Source organism: Crocodylus siamensis, chromosome 6 (genome assembly GCF_052110815.1).
Source record: "Crocodylus siamensis isolate JL-2025a chromosome 6, ASM5211081v1, whole genome shotgun sequence".
NCBI classification, from domain to species: Eukaryota; Metazoa; Chordata; order Crocodylia; family Crocodylidae; genus Crocodylus; species Crocodylus siamensis.
The window spans coordinates 46,354,917-46,374,667 of NC_143400.1; the positions used below are offsets into that span (position 1 = coordinate 46,354,917).

General features: G+C 45.4%; 1 protein-coding gene across 1 annotated transcript; it reads right to left on the minus strand.

Annotated features, from left to right (window-relative positions):
- Positions 1 to 5,777: 5,777 nt before the first annotated feature.
- On the minus strand, positions 5,778 to 6,725 carry LOC149862612 (olfactory receptor 4D9-like). Its single transcript, XM_090054007.1, has one exon. The coding sequence runs from the start codon at positions 6,723 to 6,725 to the stop codon at positions 5,778 to 5,780; it is 948 nt and encodes a 315-aa protein (XP_089910133.1).
- Positions 6,726 to 19,751: the final 13,026 nt, after the last annotated feature.

Sequence of the window (19,751 nt, forward strand, 5' to 3'; positions counted from 1 at the left end):
GTTCAGATCTAACTCTCTGTGTTATCAGCATACGTACAAAATTTTGCTCTGACAGCAGCCAGGCAGTGTGAAGAGAAAACAGAGGGGGTTGGACTGTTCCTTTACAGAAGGTAGGCAGACTGAAGATGATTTCTTCATGCATGGCTCTTCACCTGGATGAACATTTACCTCTATCACCTCCCTCCCCTTCTCCCTACCACAGCCCTGGGAGCATGGTTCATCACTCATCTGACCATAGTTCATCACTCATCCCCTCAGCCCAAGCTCACATAACATCCATCCCCCTTTCCCACTGTGGCTCCAGGAGCCTAGCTCAGCACCTGGCTGAAACTTTACTAACTCTCCTCCCACCCCCCAAAACATCCCCATCCTGTAGATATACCAATCCCTGAGGTCCCCTGTCAGCATTGAAGATAATTACATGAAAGTAATGATTACATGGGGAGGGGGGAGATGATAAAACATGAAGTGGGCTCTCTTTGCTCAACAATGTTTGGAGTTTTGTGCTCTCCTAGCTGCACAGCTGCACTGCAACATTACTCCCAGCATCTTTTGGAGCTCTTCAGTTGGGAGGGACCTATACAGTAATACAGCATTGAAGTGTTCCTGGTTAAAGACACTTTGATTGGGCTGGGATTTGAAGTACTTCATGTGTATGTTTATTTACATCCTCAATCTCTGCTTTGTTAAGATGATCAAGCCACATTCTTTAAGTCTACATTATAAGAGTTTCCATTCCCTAAAACCATCTTAATATCCCTCCTTTGTATCTGTTCCATTTTAATTCCCCACCCCCCGCCAACACTGGAGACCAGAACCACACACAATATTATTAGTAGGGGTCTAGCACCACCTTGTACAAAAGTGCTTCGTATATCTTTGTCTCTACTCAGTCTATATCCTTGTCCCTCCTTAACATAAGCTGGTGGTTTATGGCCATTTTAAAATCAACCAGTATACCAAAGTCCTTTTTTTCCTCTGTTATTCCAATGAAGTCTCATCTTATAACCAAAGTTTTAATTACTACCTTCCAATCATGACAATCATATTTCATATTATTTGATAAAATCTTATGCCATTTTTATTGCTTTATTTCCCCATGTTATCTAAATTTTCCTATATGACAGGGGTGGCCAACCCATGGCTCCAGAGCCACATGCGGCTCTTCAGAAGTTAATATACGCTCTCCTTGAATCTTTGCACAAGCACACAGTGACCAGGTTCCATAGTTGTTATGTCATGTCATGCGATGCAACTGCTCGTAGTGAACACACTACTCAGTTTGGACTCAGAAGTTGGACTCTGGAGCCGCAGGTTGGCCACTCCTGCTATATAATAACACAGCCATTCTCCATATTTGCAATATCCCTCATCTTATTGCCATCTGCACATTTCATAAGAACACTCAATTCTTCACCAAGCTCACTAATGAAAATATTAAGCTATACGTGTCCCAAAATTGATGTTTAAAGCACGTTGGTAGCAAATGCTGTCAGTCTGATCACTCACCTTCTAAAATAACAAGGTACAGTCCCTACTTTTCCCCTTTCCTTATCCTCCTCATGACTGCCATCTCTGTTGAGGTACAGTGTCAATCTTTTTTCTTAAATATAGCTATGCTAGGTTTTTTGCTGTATCATTACCTAAAAAAACCATTTATCCTTAGCTAAAACCATGTTGTGCTTCCCCCCATTTTCTGTTTATTTACAGATCTTTGATGAGGCTGGCTAACAGATAAGAAAGGTTTGGCCTGGTTAGGTGTCTCACCCTATGACAGGGATCATGGCTGATGAATTCAGAATATAGGAGTCAGGGTTGATCAGGCTGTGGGAAGTCACCTAATGTGTTACCATAGGCAGGCTGGGGTCACACCAGGTATCCATTTCAGTGAGAGTTGTCAGGCCAAGGGTTGAGACAGTATCAAAGTCAGCACCATAACCAGCACCGAGATAAGACAGTAGTTATTGACAAGTCCCACACAAAGTAGGAAGGGTTTTATTGCTGTCCCCCCCCCCCCCTTGCCAAGGGCTCACAATTCCTATACATGGCTCCTGCCTGGGTCATGTACCTATCATGAGGAATGGCACCGAAGTCTCATCCTTCTCTTTGACACTTTTACTGACTAGGTAAAGATCCCACCCCATCTGGCTGGTTTGTGTAAGTTCCTCTGTTGGGCGCCTAGGTATCACTTTTCATTGTCTGGATGACTCTTCAAGTCATTAATACTTATAGGGTGCATCTACATGTGCTATTAACAGGTAGCAATAAACTCCAGCACAATTCATGCCAGAGTTTATTGCTTCCAGGTGTAGTGTCCTCATGCACAACTGAGACTGCAGTACATTGACCCAGGGGGTCACAGGCCAGCTGGCAGGCAGCTCAGGGGCTCAGTCTGAAAGCCCAGGGCTGCTCCCCTTTGCTCAACATGGTGCAGAGGGGCTGGCTGGGGCATGAGGATGCTCCAGTGTAAGGCTAGCCAGCAGGTAAACCCCGCAGTGTAGCACTCTCATGCCCCAGCAAGCCCTATCACTGTCTATATGTGATTGTGGTGGTGTACATTTCTCCACCACAGGATAGCACTTGTGTCTGGCAGTACTATCCTGCAGAGGAGTAAATTAATTTACTCTGGCCTAATGTTGCTTCATGTGTAGATGATGACATTCTACTTGTGGAGCTAATTAGTCTACTCTGCAGTAAGTGTCTCTTGTAGATGGACCCATAAAAAAAAGTTAATTCCAATAACTATCCTAGTAACAGTTGATGCAGTGCCAGTAGCTCCAACTAGGCCCCAGAGCCCAGGCCAAAGTTACCGCCACTGCTGCTTCTAGTGGCCTAGGCTGGGCTCGGACCAGAACAAGACTGTGCTCCATGTGCTAGGTTGAAGCAGGGTAAATTCTGTGGGAAGGGAGAAGGCAGGGGGGAGGTGAGGCACAGGCAGAGCTGGCAAAGTGCAGACCCTGGGGCAGGAGCAAGCAATTATTTCAGGTGAAGAGCTGCTTACTGAGTTTTGGCAAGCTGCCAAGGGGTGCATGGGTAGCCTTGCCCATGACAGGCGCCCTGCCTCCTGGTCATCATCTTAGGACTGGAAGTACTGCCCCTAACCTCTGACCTTTGCCACCAGAAGTCCCTCCCCTTGCCCCTGGAAGTACTCCTTTGGGGAAAAGGGTTTACTACCTTAGGGGGAAAAACCAACAGATTACATACTAAAAATCAAACACCTATAATAATATATTATAATTTAATTTAAAAAATATTTTTGTCCTGATTTGTGTGAGTTTCTGCTGTATATGCAGAAGTGATTGCATATGGGGGTTTGTGGGGATGTGTGGATGTGCGTGTGTGGGTATGGATGTGGCTTTGGAAGCCATGTAGTGAAGAGTGGCCAGTGGGCAGGCAGGGAAGAGGGGAAAGTGGTGGGGAGTGGAAGCGAGTGGGAGCCTGGGACCTGCACCGATGTCCCAGGGCCAGTGCCGGTGGGGCCCAGAGTGGGGTGGCAGGAGCACGGGGTTTGGGCTGGTAGGGGTCTGTGAAGCTGGGCTGGGCTGTACCAGCAGGGAGAGCGGGGAGCTGACCAAGCTCCATTGAGCCTCTGTCAGCTGGGACTCCGCGTTCCTGCCACTCTACTCTGGGCCCTGCTGGTGCTGGCCTCAGGACACCAGCACAGGCCCCATGCGTCAGCCCAGCTGCTGCTGGTTCATGTGCACCTGCTCATTCTCAGTGCCCCCATCCCAACCCTGTGGTACAGGCGGGAATGAGCACACATCCCTGACCCCGCATGCCCCATGCTTGCCAGTGGGGAATGAGCTGGTGCTCAGTGCAGGGGCAAAGTGGCCCCCCCCCACCCTGTGGCCAGAACTTCCTGCTGCAGCCACTTAGAGCCCTCTGCACTGAGCACCAGCTCATTCCCTGCCACCACCGCTAGCCTGAGCGCCACACCAGCCCCAAGCTCATTCGTCATGGCTGAGCTGTGACAGCAGCAACTGGGCAGAAGCTGCTGCTCAGCATGGAGGAAAGCAGCGCCACCAGTCAGTGTTTGCTGCTTACCACCACCAGTCAGTGTTTGCTGCTGCTGCCTACCCAGAGCCCACGCCATGCTAGGCTGGGATGTGGCTGCTTCACTGCTGCCTCTGTACTGCCCAAGAGCCAAGGGCAGATAAATATTAATTTTCTAAAATTTTTAGGGACCCTATGGGCCAGATAGAATGGCCTGGCAGGATGGATCTGGCCTATGAGCCATATTTTGCCCACCCCTGCCCTGGGGAGATTGCAGGTGCTAAAGGCTCCCTGATGTCAGGCTTACAGTACCCTTGCCCAAAGCATCATTTAAGGGGGCACATGCAGCTGGAATGGGAAAAGCTCCCTCATATCCAGCTGCATTCACCTGTTTTAAAGAGGTGCCAAGCACATACAGCTGGGTATAAAGGAGCTCCTCCATCCTCCACTGTTTATGCCAGATGCCTCTTTAAACTGATGCAGGCAGTCAGTTGTGCGCCCATTTTTAAAGATCCTGGACCCTAGACATGGTGCTGCCTCCAGGGACACAGCAGGGGGAGCTGGGTAGGTTTGGGATCCAAACCTGTCTCTCACCCAATCCCATCTACTGGGCAGGGGGCAGTCCCAGAATCTAGTGCTGCCCAGTCCTGGATCCCAATGCAAAGCACTGAGTATTGGGATTCAGCACTGGGCAGCCCTGGTCCTGGCTCAGACTCAGATGTCTCCCCTGTTTGGTCCTGAAGAGTGGCAGGGGAGGGTTGTATCTCAGACCCCAGAGTGGTCCCATGCCCTGAGGCTCACTTGGAATGACCTCCTTAAAGAACAGGGGTTGCAGACAGTGTTGTAAACTAGGGAGGGGCACTAGGGCAACCATCCTGGGTGACAACTTCAGGGGCAGGAAGGAGCAGAAAAGAAGCAGCTGCTACAGGCCGCTGTGTGTTTGTTTGCAAATGTGGTGGCTACCAGAAGTCACTGCTTCCACTTTGCCCTTAGTATCACACTGCTGGTTACAGGGAACGACTCTTTAAGGTGCTGGGTCCTGGCCAGCCTGCATCCCAATGTTGATGATCTGATTGCCAACATGCGGACCAGGATAGCCCCTAGCCAGGCTCCAGACGAGGCAAAGCCACACATTCAATTTTTGGAGCCATATAAACCAGCCACAAAGATGTTACATCCTCTTCATGGAATGTTTGTTGCTGGTTTGCCATTTTATGGGGCCATGAGTACAATGAATGTGTGACATGTTGCTATTTCTGGCATGATTAATACATTATTTGCACTACAGATGTAGCATGTGTCAAGGGCCAAAGTTGCCCAAAACAGCCATTTGTTCTTGAATAGATAAAAACTACAATATAAAGAGCAAGCCAATCATTCAGTTTGGGGTTTCTTCAATTCAGGTACTCCTTCTGTGGCCTGCGATAGTAACTTACACTTTCTGTTCCCAAACTCTCTTTCTCTATAATGGGAATAGCATCTATTCCCTGAATTTAGGACTGTGAGATGCTCAGATACTTTGGTATGGAGCTCATATAAGGATCCACACTGGAATGACTGAAGATCTTGGTTAACACGTCTAATTTCTTGAGTACTTTTGTGACAGTTCTTGCTTGAAAGTACAATTAATGTTACTTGCTTCTGAAGATTAGGAATCACAGCAGTGCCTGACACATTAGGATGCCTGATTCCTGTGAAATCTAGATTGCTAGGAAGATTTAACTATCTTAATCTGGAAGTTTTGGTTTGTGATAAATATGCAGACAGAATACAACATAAGTCAGTTAATGTTTTGACTTATTTACAGAAAACAGAACCTTTCCCAGTAACCGCCGGATGGCGTTTTTCATGTCAGCATTCCTCAATGTATAAATCATTGGGTTCAGCATCGGGGTGACCACTGTGTAGAGCACAGAAATTGCCTTATCTGCTGCAAACTTCTCATAAGGCCTGTCATAAATGAAGATACAGGGTCCAAAATGCAATGTCACCACTGTTATCTGTGCAGCACAAGTAGAAAGGGCTTTGTGCTTTCCTTCCATGACATGTGTCCTTATCTTGAATAAGATGATAGTATAGGATGTAAGCAATATGAAGAAGGCCCCTGTACCAACCAGCCCATTATTGGAGACTATCAGCATGTCTATTATATAAGTTTCTGTGCAGGCCAATTTGACAACTTGTGGGACTTCACAGTAGAAATTGTCCAGGATGTTGGGTCCACAGAAGGGCAACTGGATGATCAGTGCAATCTGGACAATAGAATGCACAAATCCACCCAGCCATGCCCCAGTGACCATCCCCATGCACACACCTCGGTTCATGATGGTCAAATACTGTAATGGTTTATATATAGCCACGTAACGATCAATTGCCATCACTATGAGGAAGAAGACCACAGTGCCTCCTATAAAGTGGAAGAAAAACATCTGGGTCAGGCACCCATTGAATGAGATAGTTTTGTGTGGGGTTAAGAAATCCCTCAGCATCTTGGGGGCAGTCACTGAGGACTCACTGAGGTCCAGGAAAGCCAAGTTAGCCAGCAGGAAATACATAGGTATGTGGAGGTGAGGGTCAGAGATCACTGTGAGAATGATGGTGACATTGCCAAGCCAGGTTGTCACATAGACTATGAGGAAGACTAGGAAAAGTGGATGTTGCAGCTCCTGACTCTGAGAGAGGCCTACAAAGACAAATTCTTTCACTGTGATGGTGAAGTTCTCCTGCTCCATTTAGTGATCTGAAAGAGTACCTGCAAGGAGGACGCCAGTGAGAAGATAAATGTTTCTGTCATTGTTTTACTCTTACAACCTTGATTTAACCTTAGTTTTACTTTAACAACATTATTTGGATTGGGAATTTCCTTCCTTTCCTTTCCATTCCTTCAGAGTCAACAACTCCCATAGGGCTCTAGAAGAAAACGTTATCCTGGTGACCTAATACATTGGCAATGCTACCTTTGAAAAAATGTGTATAGGTTATAGACAGGACATTTTATTAGGTGGAATGCTGTCAGTTTTCAGAAGCGCTGAAGTACTTCAATATGGACATAGGAGGTATATATGGGTATACCTACATAGTAGCAATGTCTAGAGACACACTTAACTGTTTGCATATAGAAAGGTAAAGAGACTGCCATCCGTGACCTCAGTTTATGATCACTAAACAGTAAATTCTCACAAGTTAGGGTCAGCAAACCACTATACAATGAAGAATAAACCACATGGCTCCTTGCAAGTGCAACTGCAGGGGAATGAACTTGATGATCCAGGTTTTCCCTTCTAGTCCAATGTCTGAACAAATTATTCTATTATCAGATTCTATGTCACATTCTATGTTTATTCTATGTTTTGATTAAAGATTTCACTAAAAAGCATAGTTTAAATATTTCCATGTTTTAACTTTCAATTTAGCTCTGAATTTATGCCTAAGTTCTGTTTATTTTTCGTCAACCACGATTTGAGCCGTTATGATAATTACATCTTCTTGGCTTCAAAATTACTGGGGTGGTGGGGCATGGGTTGCAAAACTTTTATGTGACTTAAAGCAGTGGTTCTCAAACTTTTTGTAGCAGGACCCATTTTTAAACACCAATGGCCAGTCCTGACCCAGTGCCTCTCACTCCTGACCCACTGCCCTCCACCCACAGGCCCCAGCCTCCCAGTATATGGGGCAGGGGTGGGGGTATGTCAGCCTGACGCAGCCCCTTGCAGGCTGGAACTCAGACATGTTTTCCTGTTTTTCTCTTTTAAAGGAGAATCCACTTTTAAAAGTTTGTTTGTGACCCTTTCACATATTCTCGTGACCCACTTGTGGGTCATGGCCCACAGGTTGAGAAACGCTGACTTAAAGCAAGGAAATAGGATTAAGTAGGTTCATAGTATTTAATGAAAAAGGCTGTTGTCTGTGAAACCTTATGTATTCTTAAACTAGTTAGTCTCTAAGGTGTCACCCTGCCTTGCCTTCTTCCTGATTTCACACTAACATACCTAACTAGGTCACTCAACTCCTGATACACATTATACAGTTCACATGTAACTGCAAGCTGCTGCAGGCAGACTTACCAATACTTGAGCTGGGCTATTTAAACTGAGTTTGGGTAAATCTACCCAAGATACACCACAGTGACTACACTATAGAGAGATCTTCAGGCTATCAAATCTCTGTGGAAGAGCAAAATGGGTGCACATCAAGCTGACATTGATTTGTTTCAGGAATTAAGTACCTTTAAATGCCGTCCTTTACCTCTCTGAACTTCAGTTCCCCATTCATAATATGGGCATAAAACTGCTCTCTTAGCTTATTAATGTATGTGATTATAAATATGATAAATATTGTGAAGCATTATACATTATAGAAATGGTCTTTTAGGAGAAACTTAGGCGGTTTATAAATCCTAAGTTCTGATCTGGATGCTGCCTAAGACAGCTGGATGCTGAATCCCCAGTAAAATGAATATAAAGTTGGTAGTCATTTGTCTAATTGGCTTTGAAAATAATAGGAAAAGTTATAATTTGTGAGTCTGCCCTGGTATAAGCACTCTTTCTGTTCTACCCACACACATGTCCATTCATAGTCAAAATATTATAAAACAATTTCCAGGAACTGAAATGGAGGCTGAAATTATTTTGATGATATTTGGATGAATATTTTATAAACACATATGTATGAAGTTGCTCAAAATTGTCTCAAAAGGAAAAAAAACCCAAATGTTAAAAAATTGTTTAAAACGACTGTTTGGTTCTTTATCAAGCTCTAATGCTAAGAATAATCTCCAGAAACCAGTTAGCAATGCTTTTAATATTTATTCAGTTTACATGTTGCCCCCTCCAAAAGAGGCCCAGGGCAGCTTGCAATAAAAGAAAGATAAAAATATTAAACTCAATTAATAGATAATATAATAAACTCTCCAGACTGTGCTCCAAAACTTAGTGCTCCAAAACCCCACCTGTTGAAGCCCTGCACAAATAAAAAGGTCTTAGAACACTTTCAGATGTCTATAAGGGAATCCAGTGGTTGGAAACTGAACAAATGCAACTAGAAATAAGGTTGAATAAGAAGTATAGATAACATATTTTGAGAACTTTAAATCAAGGGTAGTTACTTTTTGGAAAATATGCTGTAGTTCCAACAGGAATGAGGGACTTGATTCAAGAATTAGTGTGTGACATTCTATCGCCTGTGCTAGACGGGATGTCAGAAAGATGATGCTCTGAGCCATATTGGCCAGTACTGCACCCGGGCAGTGGGAGCTCACTGGGCAAGGGAAGCAGCCAGAAGCTCACTGCTGTGGGAGGTGGTATCACTTTCTTTTTGACCACTAACACACATGTTGAACAGCCAATAAAAAGCCAATGATTTTTAGCAGCAAAAAAAGGAAGTAACATCTCCTCTCCCACAGCAGCAAACCTGTATCTGCTGTTCCTGTACTGGATGCAGCCACTGATGCTCCATTCTCCTTGCTGCCAGAGTCAGAGTCAGAGCTGCTGCAGGGAAGCTGTGCAGTGTTGGGAGATGGGGTGACTTGGGAGCCAGGAGAGTGAGGGACTCTCACAGCCCTGTTCTAGTGTCCCTTCACCCTTGGACATTTCCCCAGGCTCATGCCCCACTTGCCCACCCCTTATGCTACTGATGAGACTGGTGTCTTCTAAGCATGTAAGCTGTAAGAACATTCTTCCTGAAATGAACTGAAGCTACAGCAAGTGCTTTGGAAATTATGCTCATAGTTGTTTTGTAATCTAAAAAATAATTTCTCATTTCTTGCTCAGTTCAAGTAATTCCAAGTACTGTGAAATGCTGCACTAGGCTTTTCAATTGCTAGTCTTGGACAACTGAAACTTTAATATCAACTTTAAAAGCTCTTGATTATCTATTCATTCTGCTTTAGTCATTCTGTACTTGCAGTTGGAAATCAAATTATGCATATATTTTTCCATATCAGTGAATGGCTGTTAATATTGCCATTTCTTATTTTCCACAGACTTATTGCATAGGTCTTATTTTGCACCTTTTCTAGCAATAAATAAATAAAAGATAATAATTATCAAAGATTCATATAGCATTATTGTGATTGTATGGATAGGGGAAGGGAGGCAAAGGAAAATGAAGTGGCTTACCATAGGTCATAAAACGAGGCACTGGCACACTTGAAAATAGACTTGAAATTTGCAGAGCCTCAGGCTCCAACTGTATCTACTATGTTAAAAAGAGCAACAACAGTAGCAATGACAAATAATCATGCACTTCACAGTACCGGGTGTGTTTATAAGGTCAGTGCTGACTGCCTCTGAATGATGAACCATGTCTTGCAGATCTGCAAAGTCATCTACAGAAATCATCCATTTTATCCCATTTCTGACTGATGCTGTAAAGAAAGTTTCTGAAATCTACCTGAGGTTGTTGTTTTTTCCCTGGAGGTGTCACAAAAGTTGCCAGCTTTGGGAATAAACAGCTGCCAGCCTGATTCCAAGGGAATCATTAAAACATTCACTTAAGTTTATTTTCCTTTGATGTTTATTAATGTTTGAACTGAACAATCCCTGTGGCAAGCTTTCTGGTGCATAAAGTTGATTGGAAGACAGTACAGAAACCAGCTGTGACACAGAGATGAAGTTGGAAAAGCTCTCAGGATACCTGGCTCCCATTTCTGTACCTGGGAGATGAAAATGAAGAAATGAGTAAAGAGGAGGACTGCGTGGACAGGACTCCTGGTCCTTTTTCTGGTACCTATTGAATTCCAATGAGAAGTAAAGGCATGATCTTGAAAGATGTTTCAAATTGTCAAGAGGAAAGGGGTCACTTAGGACCAGATTCTATCCCACCTCTTAGACACTGGAGTAGATTTAGGCACTTAATGTCATCTCATTCTACCCTGCATGACTGAGTCCCTAAAAATCATGAATGTGAAAATGGGATGGTTGACTGGAGTTTGTAATCATGAGATAAATTAAATAAACAGCACTTGAAAAGTTTCTGCCCTGTTACAATCAAAATATCAGGTTAGAATTGAGGGCTTTCTTCCTTCCAAGAAAGGAACAAGTGTCTCACTAAACCACACACACTGGGGTTTACATTCTTCCTCCAGGTCCCACATTAATATTGGGCATTTATACACATACTTTTTTGTCCTGCAATGCGCCAGAGATCTGCCGCTTTGGAGCAGACACAAATAAACAAGTCAGCTCCGCATGCAAGCTGATGTGAACTGCACTGCACTGTGTGCAGTTGTATAAGTGGTGAAATGCGCATCAGCATGCAGAAAATGGCGGCAGTGGACTTTTGAACTAAGACACCTTCTATGGGCATTCATACACATACCTTTTTGTCCCGCGATGCCCTGGAGATCCGTCATTTTGGAGTAGACTCAATTAATTGAGTCTGCTCTGCACGTGAGCTGATGAGAACTGTGTTGTGCCATGTGCAGTTGTATGAGTGGCAAAATGCATGTCAGTGCACAGAAAATGGCAGTGTGCTTTTGAACTAAAACACCTTCTGTGTTTTAGTTCAAAAGCGTGTCACCACCATTTTCTCAGTGCTGACATGCATTTCACCACTTATACAACTGCAAGTGATGCAGCATTTTCAAAGTGCAGTACTTGTATGTGTAAAAATGCCCAGTCTCCACCTCTTTCCTTTTCATTGGCCAGTTTTAAAAGGAAGGCTATAAGGGAGTTGGGATAATGGCGGACTCATGGAGTGGCATTTAGAGGAGTTTGGTGGGAAGCAGCAGAGAGATGCCCAAACCCTTTCCCACTGAGCAGGGTTAAAACCCAGGTCTCCCACTCCCCGGACATGTGTGCTAACTCTTAAGCTATTGGTCTAGAAGATATGATTCGGTGGCTGAATCTCCAAATCCGAATCGAGTCAGGACCAATTAAAAGGTCCGAATTGATTCAAAGTTATGTGAATCTTCAGAAAAGATTCAGAGAGCTTTGATGATTTGGGCAGTCCCCAGTGGCTGCCGCAGGGAGCTACAGCTGACTTTGAGCCTTTAAGTACTATGGGCAGGGGAGGAGGGGCTGCGGGCTGGAGAAGGGGACCATGGGGGGACCTTTGACAGCCTCTATCCCTTGCCTGCTCCCCCAGCCCCTGAACCTCACCTGCTGCCCCATCCCCAACTTGGCTTCTAGCTTGGTCCGCCCCAGCTCCTGGCCATTTAAAAAAAAGCCCCAGTGCTCACCAGGTACTGCCAGGTTGGGAGGGTGATCCTCACTGCCACCCACTGCCCCACCCTGCATGGAGGGGCTCTGCATGAGCCTGCCAACCACTCCCTGCTCCCCCATCCTCCCATAGCTGCCCCCCCAACTCTGGTCCTTTTAAAAAAAAAACTGAGAAAACTCCAGGACTCAATGCTCCTGCAGTGGCCTCAGGACTTTGGGAGGCTCATGCAGAGCCCCCCACCTGGTGTGGGGCAGCAGGAGCAGTGGGGATTTCCCTCCACCCAGCAGGAGTGGTAAGTCCAGGTGGGGTTTCATTTTTTTTTCTTAAAGGGCCAGAGCTGCAGCAGGTGGGGCAGCCAAGGGAGGGGACTAGGATGGAGCGGGGGGCCGGGGACTCATGGAAGAGCCCCCCCATGCAGTGTGGGGTAGTGGGGGGAAACAGGGATCACCCCCTCACCAGGCAGCACCTGCTGAGTCAGGGCTTTATTTTTTTAACAAGTGCCAGGAGCTGGGGCAGACAGGGCAGCCATTGCCAGGCTGGGGGAATGGGCCTGCCTGATTCAGAGATTTGGCAGCAGCCAGATCTCCAAATCAAATTCAGCTGAATCAGTTTGGGACAGAATCACCAAACTGAATCACTGTCCTGCAAATATTCTGAATCTGAAGTGAATACTAGCCACTTCACACAGGCCTAGTGACTAACTCCTATTGATTTCAATAGGAGTTAGACATGGAATTTGCTTAAATACTTTTGAGAATCCCACTGCATAATAAGGGAAGAATCCTATTCCATGTATCAGGCACACAGAAGTGGGTTTGCATTATCTTGCTGAAGTCCCTAAAAAACAGTCACCACAAGAGGCGGACGGGTCTTCCTCATGCTCACTGCTTTTTGTGACTATATCTTAAGGCTAAGAGAATGAGCAGGGCAGAAATGACCACGTCCTTAGTGTTGCTGGAGAACTGGTGTGTGATCAGTTAAAGAAATTAGACATGTATATGTCAGCAGGACTGGATGCTTTGGGTGCTGATTCAATTTGGAGGAGATTTACCAAACTCCAAATCTGAATTGACTTGAGAGACCAATTAAAAGGTCTGAATAAATTTGAAGCTCTCTGAGTCAGTTTGGAGAAGAATCGGAGAGCTTCAGAGAGCTTCAGAGATTCAGGAAGTCCCCACTCACTGCTGCAGGGAGCTGGACCCATGCCAGTAAGTGACCCCATGCCAGTAAGTGCTGGAGGAGGGGTGAAGGGGATCATGGGGGGACCCCTGCCAGGCCCTATCCCTGGCTTGCTCCCCCACCCCCTCTGAATGCGCCCTGACCCCTGACCTCCACCCACTCTCCTAGCCCTGTCAATGGCTACCCCACCCAGCCCCAGCATCCTGGTTCTTAAAAAAAAGAAAAAGAAAATCCCCACACTCACCAGATGGTGTAGTGGGCATCTTCTGGGGGCCTGCGGCAGAGCCCCCCCCCCACAGTACAGGACAGTGGGGAGCAGCGGGGATTGCCCGCTTGCCTAGCAGGCGCTGGCAAGTGCAGGACTTTTTTATTTTTAAAGAGCCAGGATGCTGAGGCAGGTGGAGCAGCCATTGATGGGGCTCAGAGAGCAGGTGGGGGATGGGGCCTGTTTGATTCAGAAATTCAGCAGATTCATCTGAATTGATTTAGGACAGTGATTTGAATAACTGAATTGAATTACTGTCCCCCAAATCTGCCAAATCCGAAGCAAATACTAGCTGCCTCACACAAGCCTACTTTTCAACATCTTCATCAATGATTTGGATAAGAGGATCACTGGCCAAGTTCACAGATGACACCAAATTATAGGGAAGCATGGTTACGCTTGAAGATAGACTACAGATACAGGTGGATCAGAACAGGATAACAAGTTGGATGAGTCAGAACCAGATGAAGTTCAACATTGAGAAATGTAAAGTGTTCCTCCTGGGGATTAACAATCCCCTGCACACCTGCAGGCTTGGCAATGCCAACCTGACCAGCACTACACATGAAAGTGACCTGGGGTAATAATAGATCACAGCATGAATATGCATTGGCAATGTGACTCTGTTGCCAGCAGGGCAAATAATACTCTGGCAAGCATCAATCGATACATCTCCAGTAAGACCAAGGAGGTGATTCTTCCACTGTACTTGGCACTAGTGAGACCCCAACTGGATTACTGCATATAGTTCTGGGTGCTGCACTTTAACAAGGACATGGTACAACCTGAGAGAGTCCAGATGTATGCACCATGCCAATTTACCTGCCTGTCTGGTAGGGAGGGGAGGGTAAGCTGCCAGCCAGTGGAGTGGTCCCTGGGGTGCTTTGGGGTGGGGGGGCTGGTGCTTCCCACCATGGTAGTGGTGCCCCCTCAAGGCATCACCTGCCTGCAGGCACCCAGCTCATGTGGTGCTAGGGGGGCACTACAGCTGTAGAGGGAAGCATGGGGCCTCTGCACAGCTCAGGCACATAGGCAGGCTCCGGGGCGGAGGGGGCAGGATTGGTGCTTTTCTAGGGCAGAGCCTGCTTTCCTGGGCTGCTGCTAGGCTGCTTGCAGGGCTTTCGGCAGAGCCTCTGAGCTGCACAGAGGCCAATGCTTTGCTCCGCAGGTTTAGGGACAGCAATCTAAAACTCTTCAAAGGAGTTTTAATTTGCTGTGCGCCAAGTCATTTAAGGTGCATTACACTGATGAATTTCCTGGAATAAATCTGCAATACGTCACCAAGGCGTGCAAACACCAACACCATTAAAGCAGTGCAAAAGCATTTAGCCCACTTTAAAGTGTCATGCACACACACCTCTCGTTTCATCTATACATGACCATAGACTACATGAGGACAGGGCAGGTTCTGCTTCTCCTCCTCCTCCACTTAAACTTGCTGCAGGACATCTAGGTTTTCAGGGATGGATCACCCATGTGGTCACCAAGTGGTTGGGTAAGGTCCCATAAGACAAAGATATTCTGGCATTCCGGTCTGGTGCCCTTGATGATGTGGAAATGATTTGCCTACACCACTCATGGCATCAAGTTAGAGAGGGTGATCAACCCCCCTGCCTTACTACTCAAGGGGACCAAGCTTATCAACTGCTCCTGTGGCTCAGAAAGGCCTACACTTGGATTTCATTGAAGGCATTCTTCATCTACCAGTGGTAGAGCTGCTGGATGACCATGGAATGATTCATTACGTTTCCTAACACACAGTGGATGACACTGGGGTGTACCTGCGTGCTACTATGTACAACCTCCTTTTAATTTTGGCATGTGTGCTGCAAAACATTCAAGGAGTCTGAGGAGATGTTTTTTATAGCTGAGGTGCTTGGTAGTTCTGTGGGCAGGGGGAAGAAGGTTGTGACTGAGTGGCTGGGGTGCTGGGCACTTTCATTTCTTCAATGTAAGCATAACTCAGATGGGTTCCTGAGCTGTCAGGAAAGTGAAGTAGAAGTGGTTGGGATAATTTGGGGGTTGGTGGGGCAATTTGGGGGACAGAGGAGGAAGCAACTCCCTCCCCAACCACCCACTGCCTGCTTCCCCCTACTCCATCCCTTTTACGACTTCCTCATGCTCCTCTCTCTCTGCATCCTCTTCTCAATGCTTTTCCCTCCCTCCCCACTCACCCCATCCTTACAAACCTGTCACCCAGGTGGTCTCAGCTGTTAGTCCATGGCCATATAATCCTGAATGATAAACTAGTCTGCCTGGAAACAGTGCCTCCTGGGATACTGGAGGACTGCTAATCGGTTGTTTTATTTCAGATGAACACCCAGAAGTTAACTCAACTAAAGTTGGGTAGCACACACAGCTCAAAGAAAATCCTTACTAGAAGTGATATAAATTTAAGATACTGAGGCCATGTCCATATGAGCATAGATGTTTGGTTCCCCAGGGACAACAAGCAACAGCACACTTTGTGCCACCCCTACCTGTCCCCAGGGAACACCTGTGCTGTGAGCCAGGTTACGCTGTGTGGGGTAGGGGATGCTGAGGCCAGCAATGGTCTGGCTTCAGCAGCCTTATCTGGGGGTCTGGAGGCCTCGTGGTCCTGCACCATAAATCATCCTGTTTTTTAGAGCCTGGCCAAATGACTCTGGCCATCTAGGCTCTGGTATGTAGCTCATGTTAATGAGCCTTAATGTGTGATCATTCAAGTCATAAGTACATTTAATATTATCTGTTTATAATATTATCTGTTTATAATGTGTTATTTTACCCGTAGTCTGATCTGAGATGAGTACAGCTAGATAAGGCAAATAACATCAGGCTGATCATTGCAGATGTGTCCTATAATGCTAGGTGAACTTAATCTGTTTCTGTATTGAGGGTGGGGAAATGATCAGTTCTATACATGACCCGGCAAAACAGCTCTTGTAGGGTTTCATAGACAGTCCCTTATCTGGAAATAGCTCCATAAAACTAGACTCAGTCTCTGGACTAATGATGACATATGCAGTGTCCTAGCAAACTAACTGGCAAGTGAATTATTTGTTAAGGAACATGGGGCTTATTGTTATACTTGTACAAAAATTCTGCAATATTATAGATGTGTCACTGAATTAATTTCTTAAAACTGTATGCCTTTATTCCTCCTCCATTGTGCTACTGGTAAGCTATTTAGTATGAAGCTGACATTATCCGCTGAGAAATGGACTGAGACATAAAATACTAATAGACTATTGTATACTAAGCTATGAGGTTACTTCATGTATTTTGGGGCATACCAAAATTAGGAGTGGGAAGGAACAATCTAGCTTGCATAAAGTCTTGAAGGATTAGAAGAGTGCAGATTATACAAAGTAATATAAGATTTGTTGCTAAAACAGGCAACATGCTGTGTTCAGGGAGAGAAGATAAGTATCAGAGATGTACAGGGAGAATGTAGCCAAATAATACCACTGGAGCAAGTGATACATTCTCTTATCTCCACATAAATATATAAATATATATATATTAGTGTAAGCAAGAACTTCTTGGCACAGCAATAATACAGAAAACAGGATATTCACTATTAGAGAGAGTCTTTGGAGTATCATCACCATAAGAAATAGGCCTCAAGCTACAATACATTTGGGAATATTTCTTCCAGCACCCTGTCCTTGTTGTATGTTAACCCAATTCCAGTTCCATTTGAATGAAGGAAGTTCTGCTGTAGGTTGCACTTGTGTATACTTATATTTGATCTACCAGTATCAAAGGAGTTGCTCTGAATTTACACCAGTATAACTGACAACAGAATATGTCCCGCTAGGCATGTTTACACCTGTATTTAAAGTGCACCTCAATTTAACGCACATTATCTTAATGCACATTAAACATGTTTAGGTAGGCATCTACATGTGAAGGTTCTAAAGCACATTAACACTGTGTGTGGACTGCTTTGGGACTAAAGTAAGTCCAAAGTTAGTCCACACATACAGAGTTAATGTGCTTTAACACATCAACTACTTGCACTTAAATTTGATACCTGCAAATGCATTGCAGGACACATTGTGCTACAATAAGGATTGCAGGACACATTGTGGTACAATAAATTGTCAATGACAAATGCAACATCTGCTTTTTACCTTTGGTTAACCAACAAGTATAGAGCTTGTTCCATGTATTGATTCTTGTTTAATTAATGGTGCTCTCTTCTGGCCCAGTAGCCCAAGACACTGGAAGCAGTTTTCCTGGGTATCTCTCAAAAAAGCATACTAAGATTTTTTTTGTGCTTCAGGGACCCAATCTCTGATGCATGGTACCAGCTTTTAAGCCTCAATGCCACCTCTTCCCAGACTTTTGGAAAGATAGTATAGTTGGTACTAGTGATGTTTTGCAGCACACAGACCAAAATTAATAGGTGTACCACATAGTAGCACCTAGGTACACCCCACTACCCTCCACTTTGTCTTGGGAAATGCACAAAAGAACTCCATGGTTATCCAAAAGCTCCACAGCTGGTAGCTGAAGAACATCTTTAATGGACTACAAGTGTAGGCATTTATGAGCCATGCAAGCACAGAAGCTGGGCCCCAAAAGAAGTAAGCCGGGGGCGGGGGGGGGGGGTGATGATTACCCTTTCTAGCATGATACCAGGAGTGCTATAGGCAAATGACTTCCACAATATTACAGGCACCAGGCTAAAGAACCAGAATATCTTTGTCTAATGGACCTTGCCAAACAATTTGGTGGTCACATGGCTGAACCATTCTTGATAGCCTAGATGTCCTGCAGCCAGTTGAGGAAGAGGTGATGTAGAATCTGAACCTTCCCTCTCCTCATTCAGTCAATGGGGAGCCTGAAAAAATTATGTGGTTTTACCTGCTGCTGTAGCATGGGACAAGACCTTCCACCTAGGATCTTTTGAGCATATATTAGAATTATCTAAGCAGGATATTGGCTGCTTGGGCTCTCCTGCTTTACCTATAGCAGGTTAAGGTGTTATGTTTTATGGTGTGTCAAGGTTAATGGTAATTTTATGAAGAGTTTAGATTATAGGGTGGTTTGGACAAGGGATGTTCCTTCCTTTGGCAGGGGTTTGGACTAGGCGACCTCTAGAGGTCTCATAGAGCCCTCCTTCTCTCTCTGATTCCATAACTCAAGGTGGTGGTGACTGCAGGTATTGTGGACTAGGAAGGAATGTCTTGGCAGTGGTTTCCTGCCCCAAAAAGTTTCCCCCTGGTGTAGCCCCATTATACTATTCCCAAAACATGACCACACTGTTAGGTTTTTTCTGAAGTTCTAGAAATTCATAGATTTCATAGACTTCATAATCATTTGGGTTGGAAGGGACCTCGGAAGATCAAGTCCAGCCCCCCGCCCAAAGGGCAGGAAGTCAGCTGGGGTCATAGGATCCCAGCAAGATAAGCATCCAATTTACTCTTGAAGGTGTTCAATGTAGGTGCTTGAACCACCTCCAATGGAAGGCTATTCCAGACCTTGGGGGCTTGGACAGTAAAGAAATTCTTTCTTATGTCCAGCCTGAAACAGTCTCACAGTAGTTTGACCGTTTGACCTCGTCATCCCTTGGGGCACTCTGGTGAACAAACATTCCTCCAGATCCTGGTAGCACTCAAAAACTTATAGGTGGCCATCAGATCACCCCTGAGCCTACACTTTTCCAGGCTAAAGAGCCCCATGGCTCTCAGCCTGTCTTTGTAAGGTCTGTTTTCCTGACCTCTGATCATGAGCGTGGCCCTTCTCTGGAATATCTCAAGCTTCTCCACATCCTTTTTGAATGGTGGAGCCCAAAACTGGACACAGTACTCCAGCTGCGGCCTCACCAAGGGGAGAATGATGTCCAGGGATTTGCTTGAGAAGCATCTATGGATGTAAGCCAGCATTTTGGTTGCTTTACTAGCTGCAGCATCCCATTGCAGGCTCATGTTCATCTTGGGGTCAACAATGACCTGCAAGTCTCTTTCTTCCATAGTGCTAGCTAGCGTAGCACTGCTGAGCCTATAAGGATGCTGCAGGTTTTTCTTCCCAAGGTGGAGAACCTTGCATTTTTTGGTGTTAAACACCACCAGGTTCTCATCCACCCATTTGCTGAGCCTGTCCAGGTCAGCCTGGGTCACCCACCTGGTGTGGATGCTTTGCCCCAAAGCTTGGTGTCATTGGC

Bases quoted from the DNA above. Each gene is read 5' to 3' on its own strand.
- LOC149862612 (XM_090054007.1), bottom strand. From the start codon at position 6,725: ATGGAGCAGGAGAACTTCACCATCACAGTGAAAGAATTTGTCTTTGTA.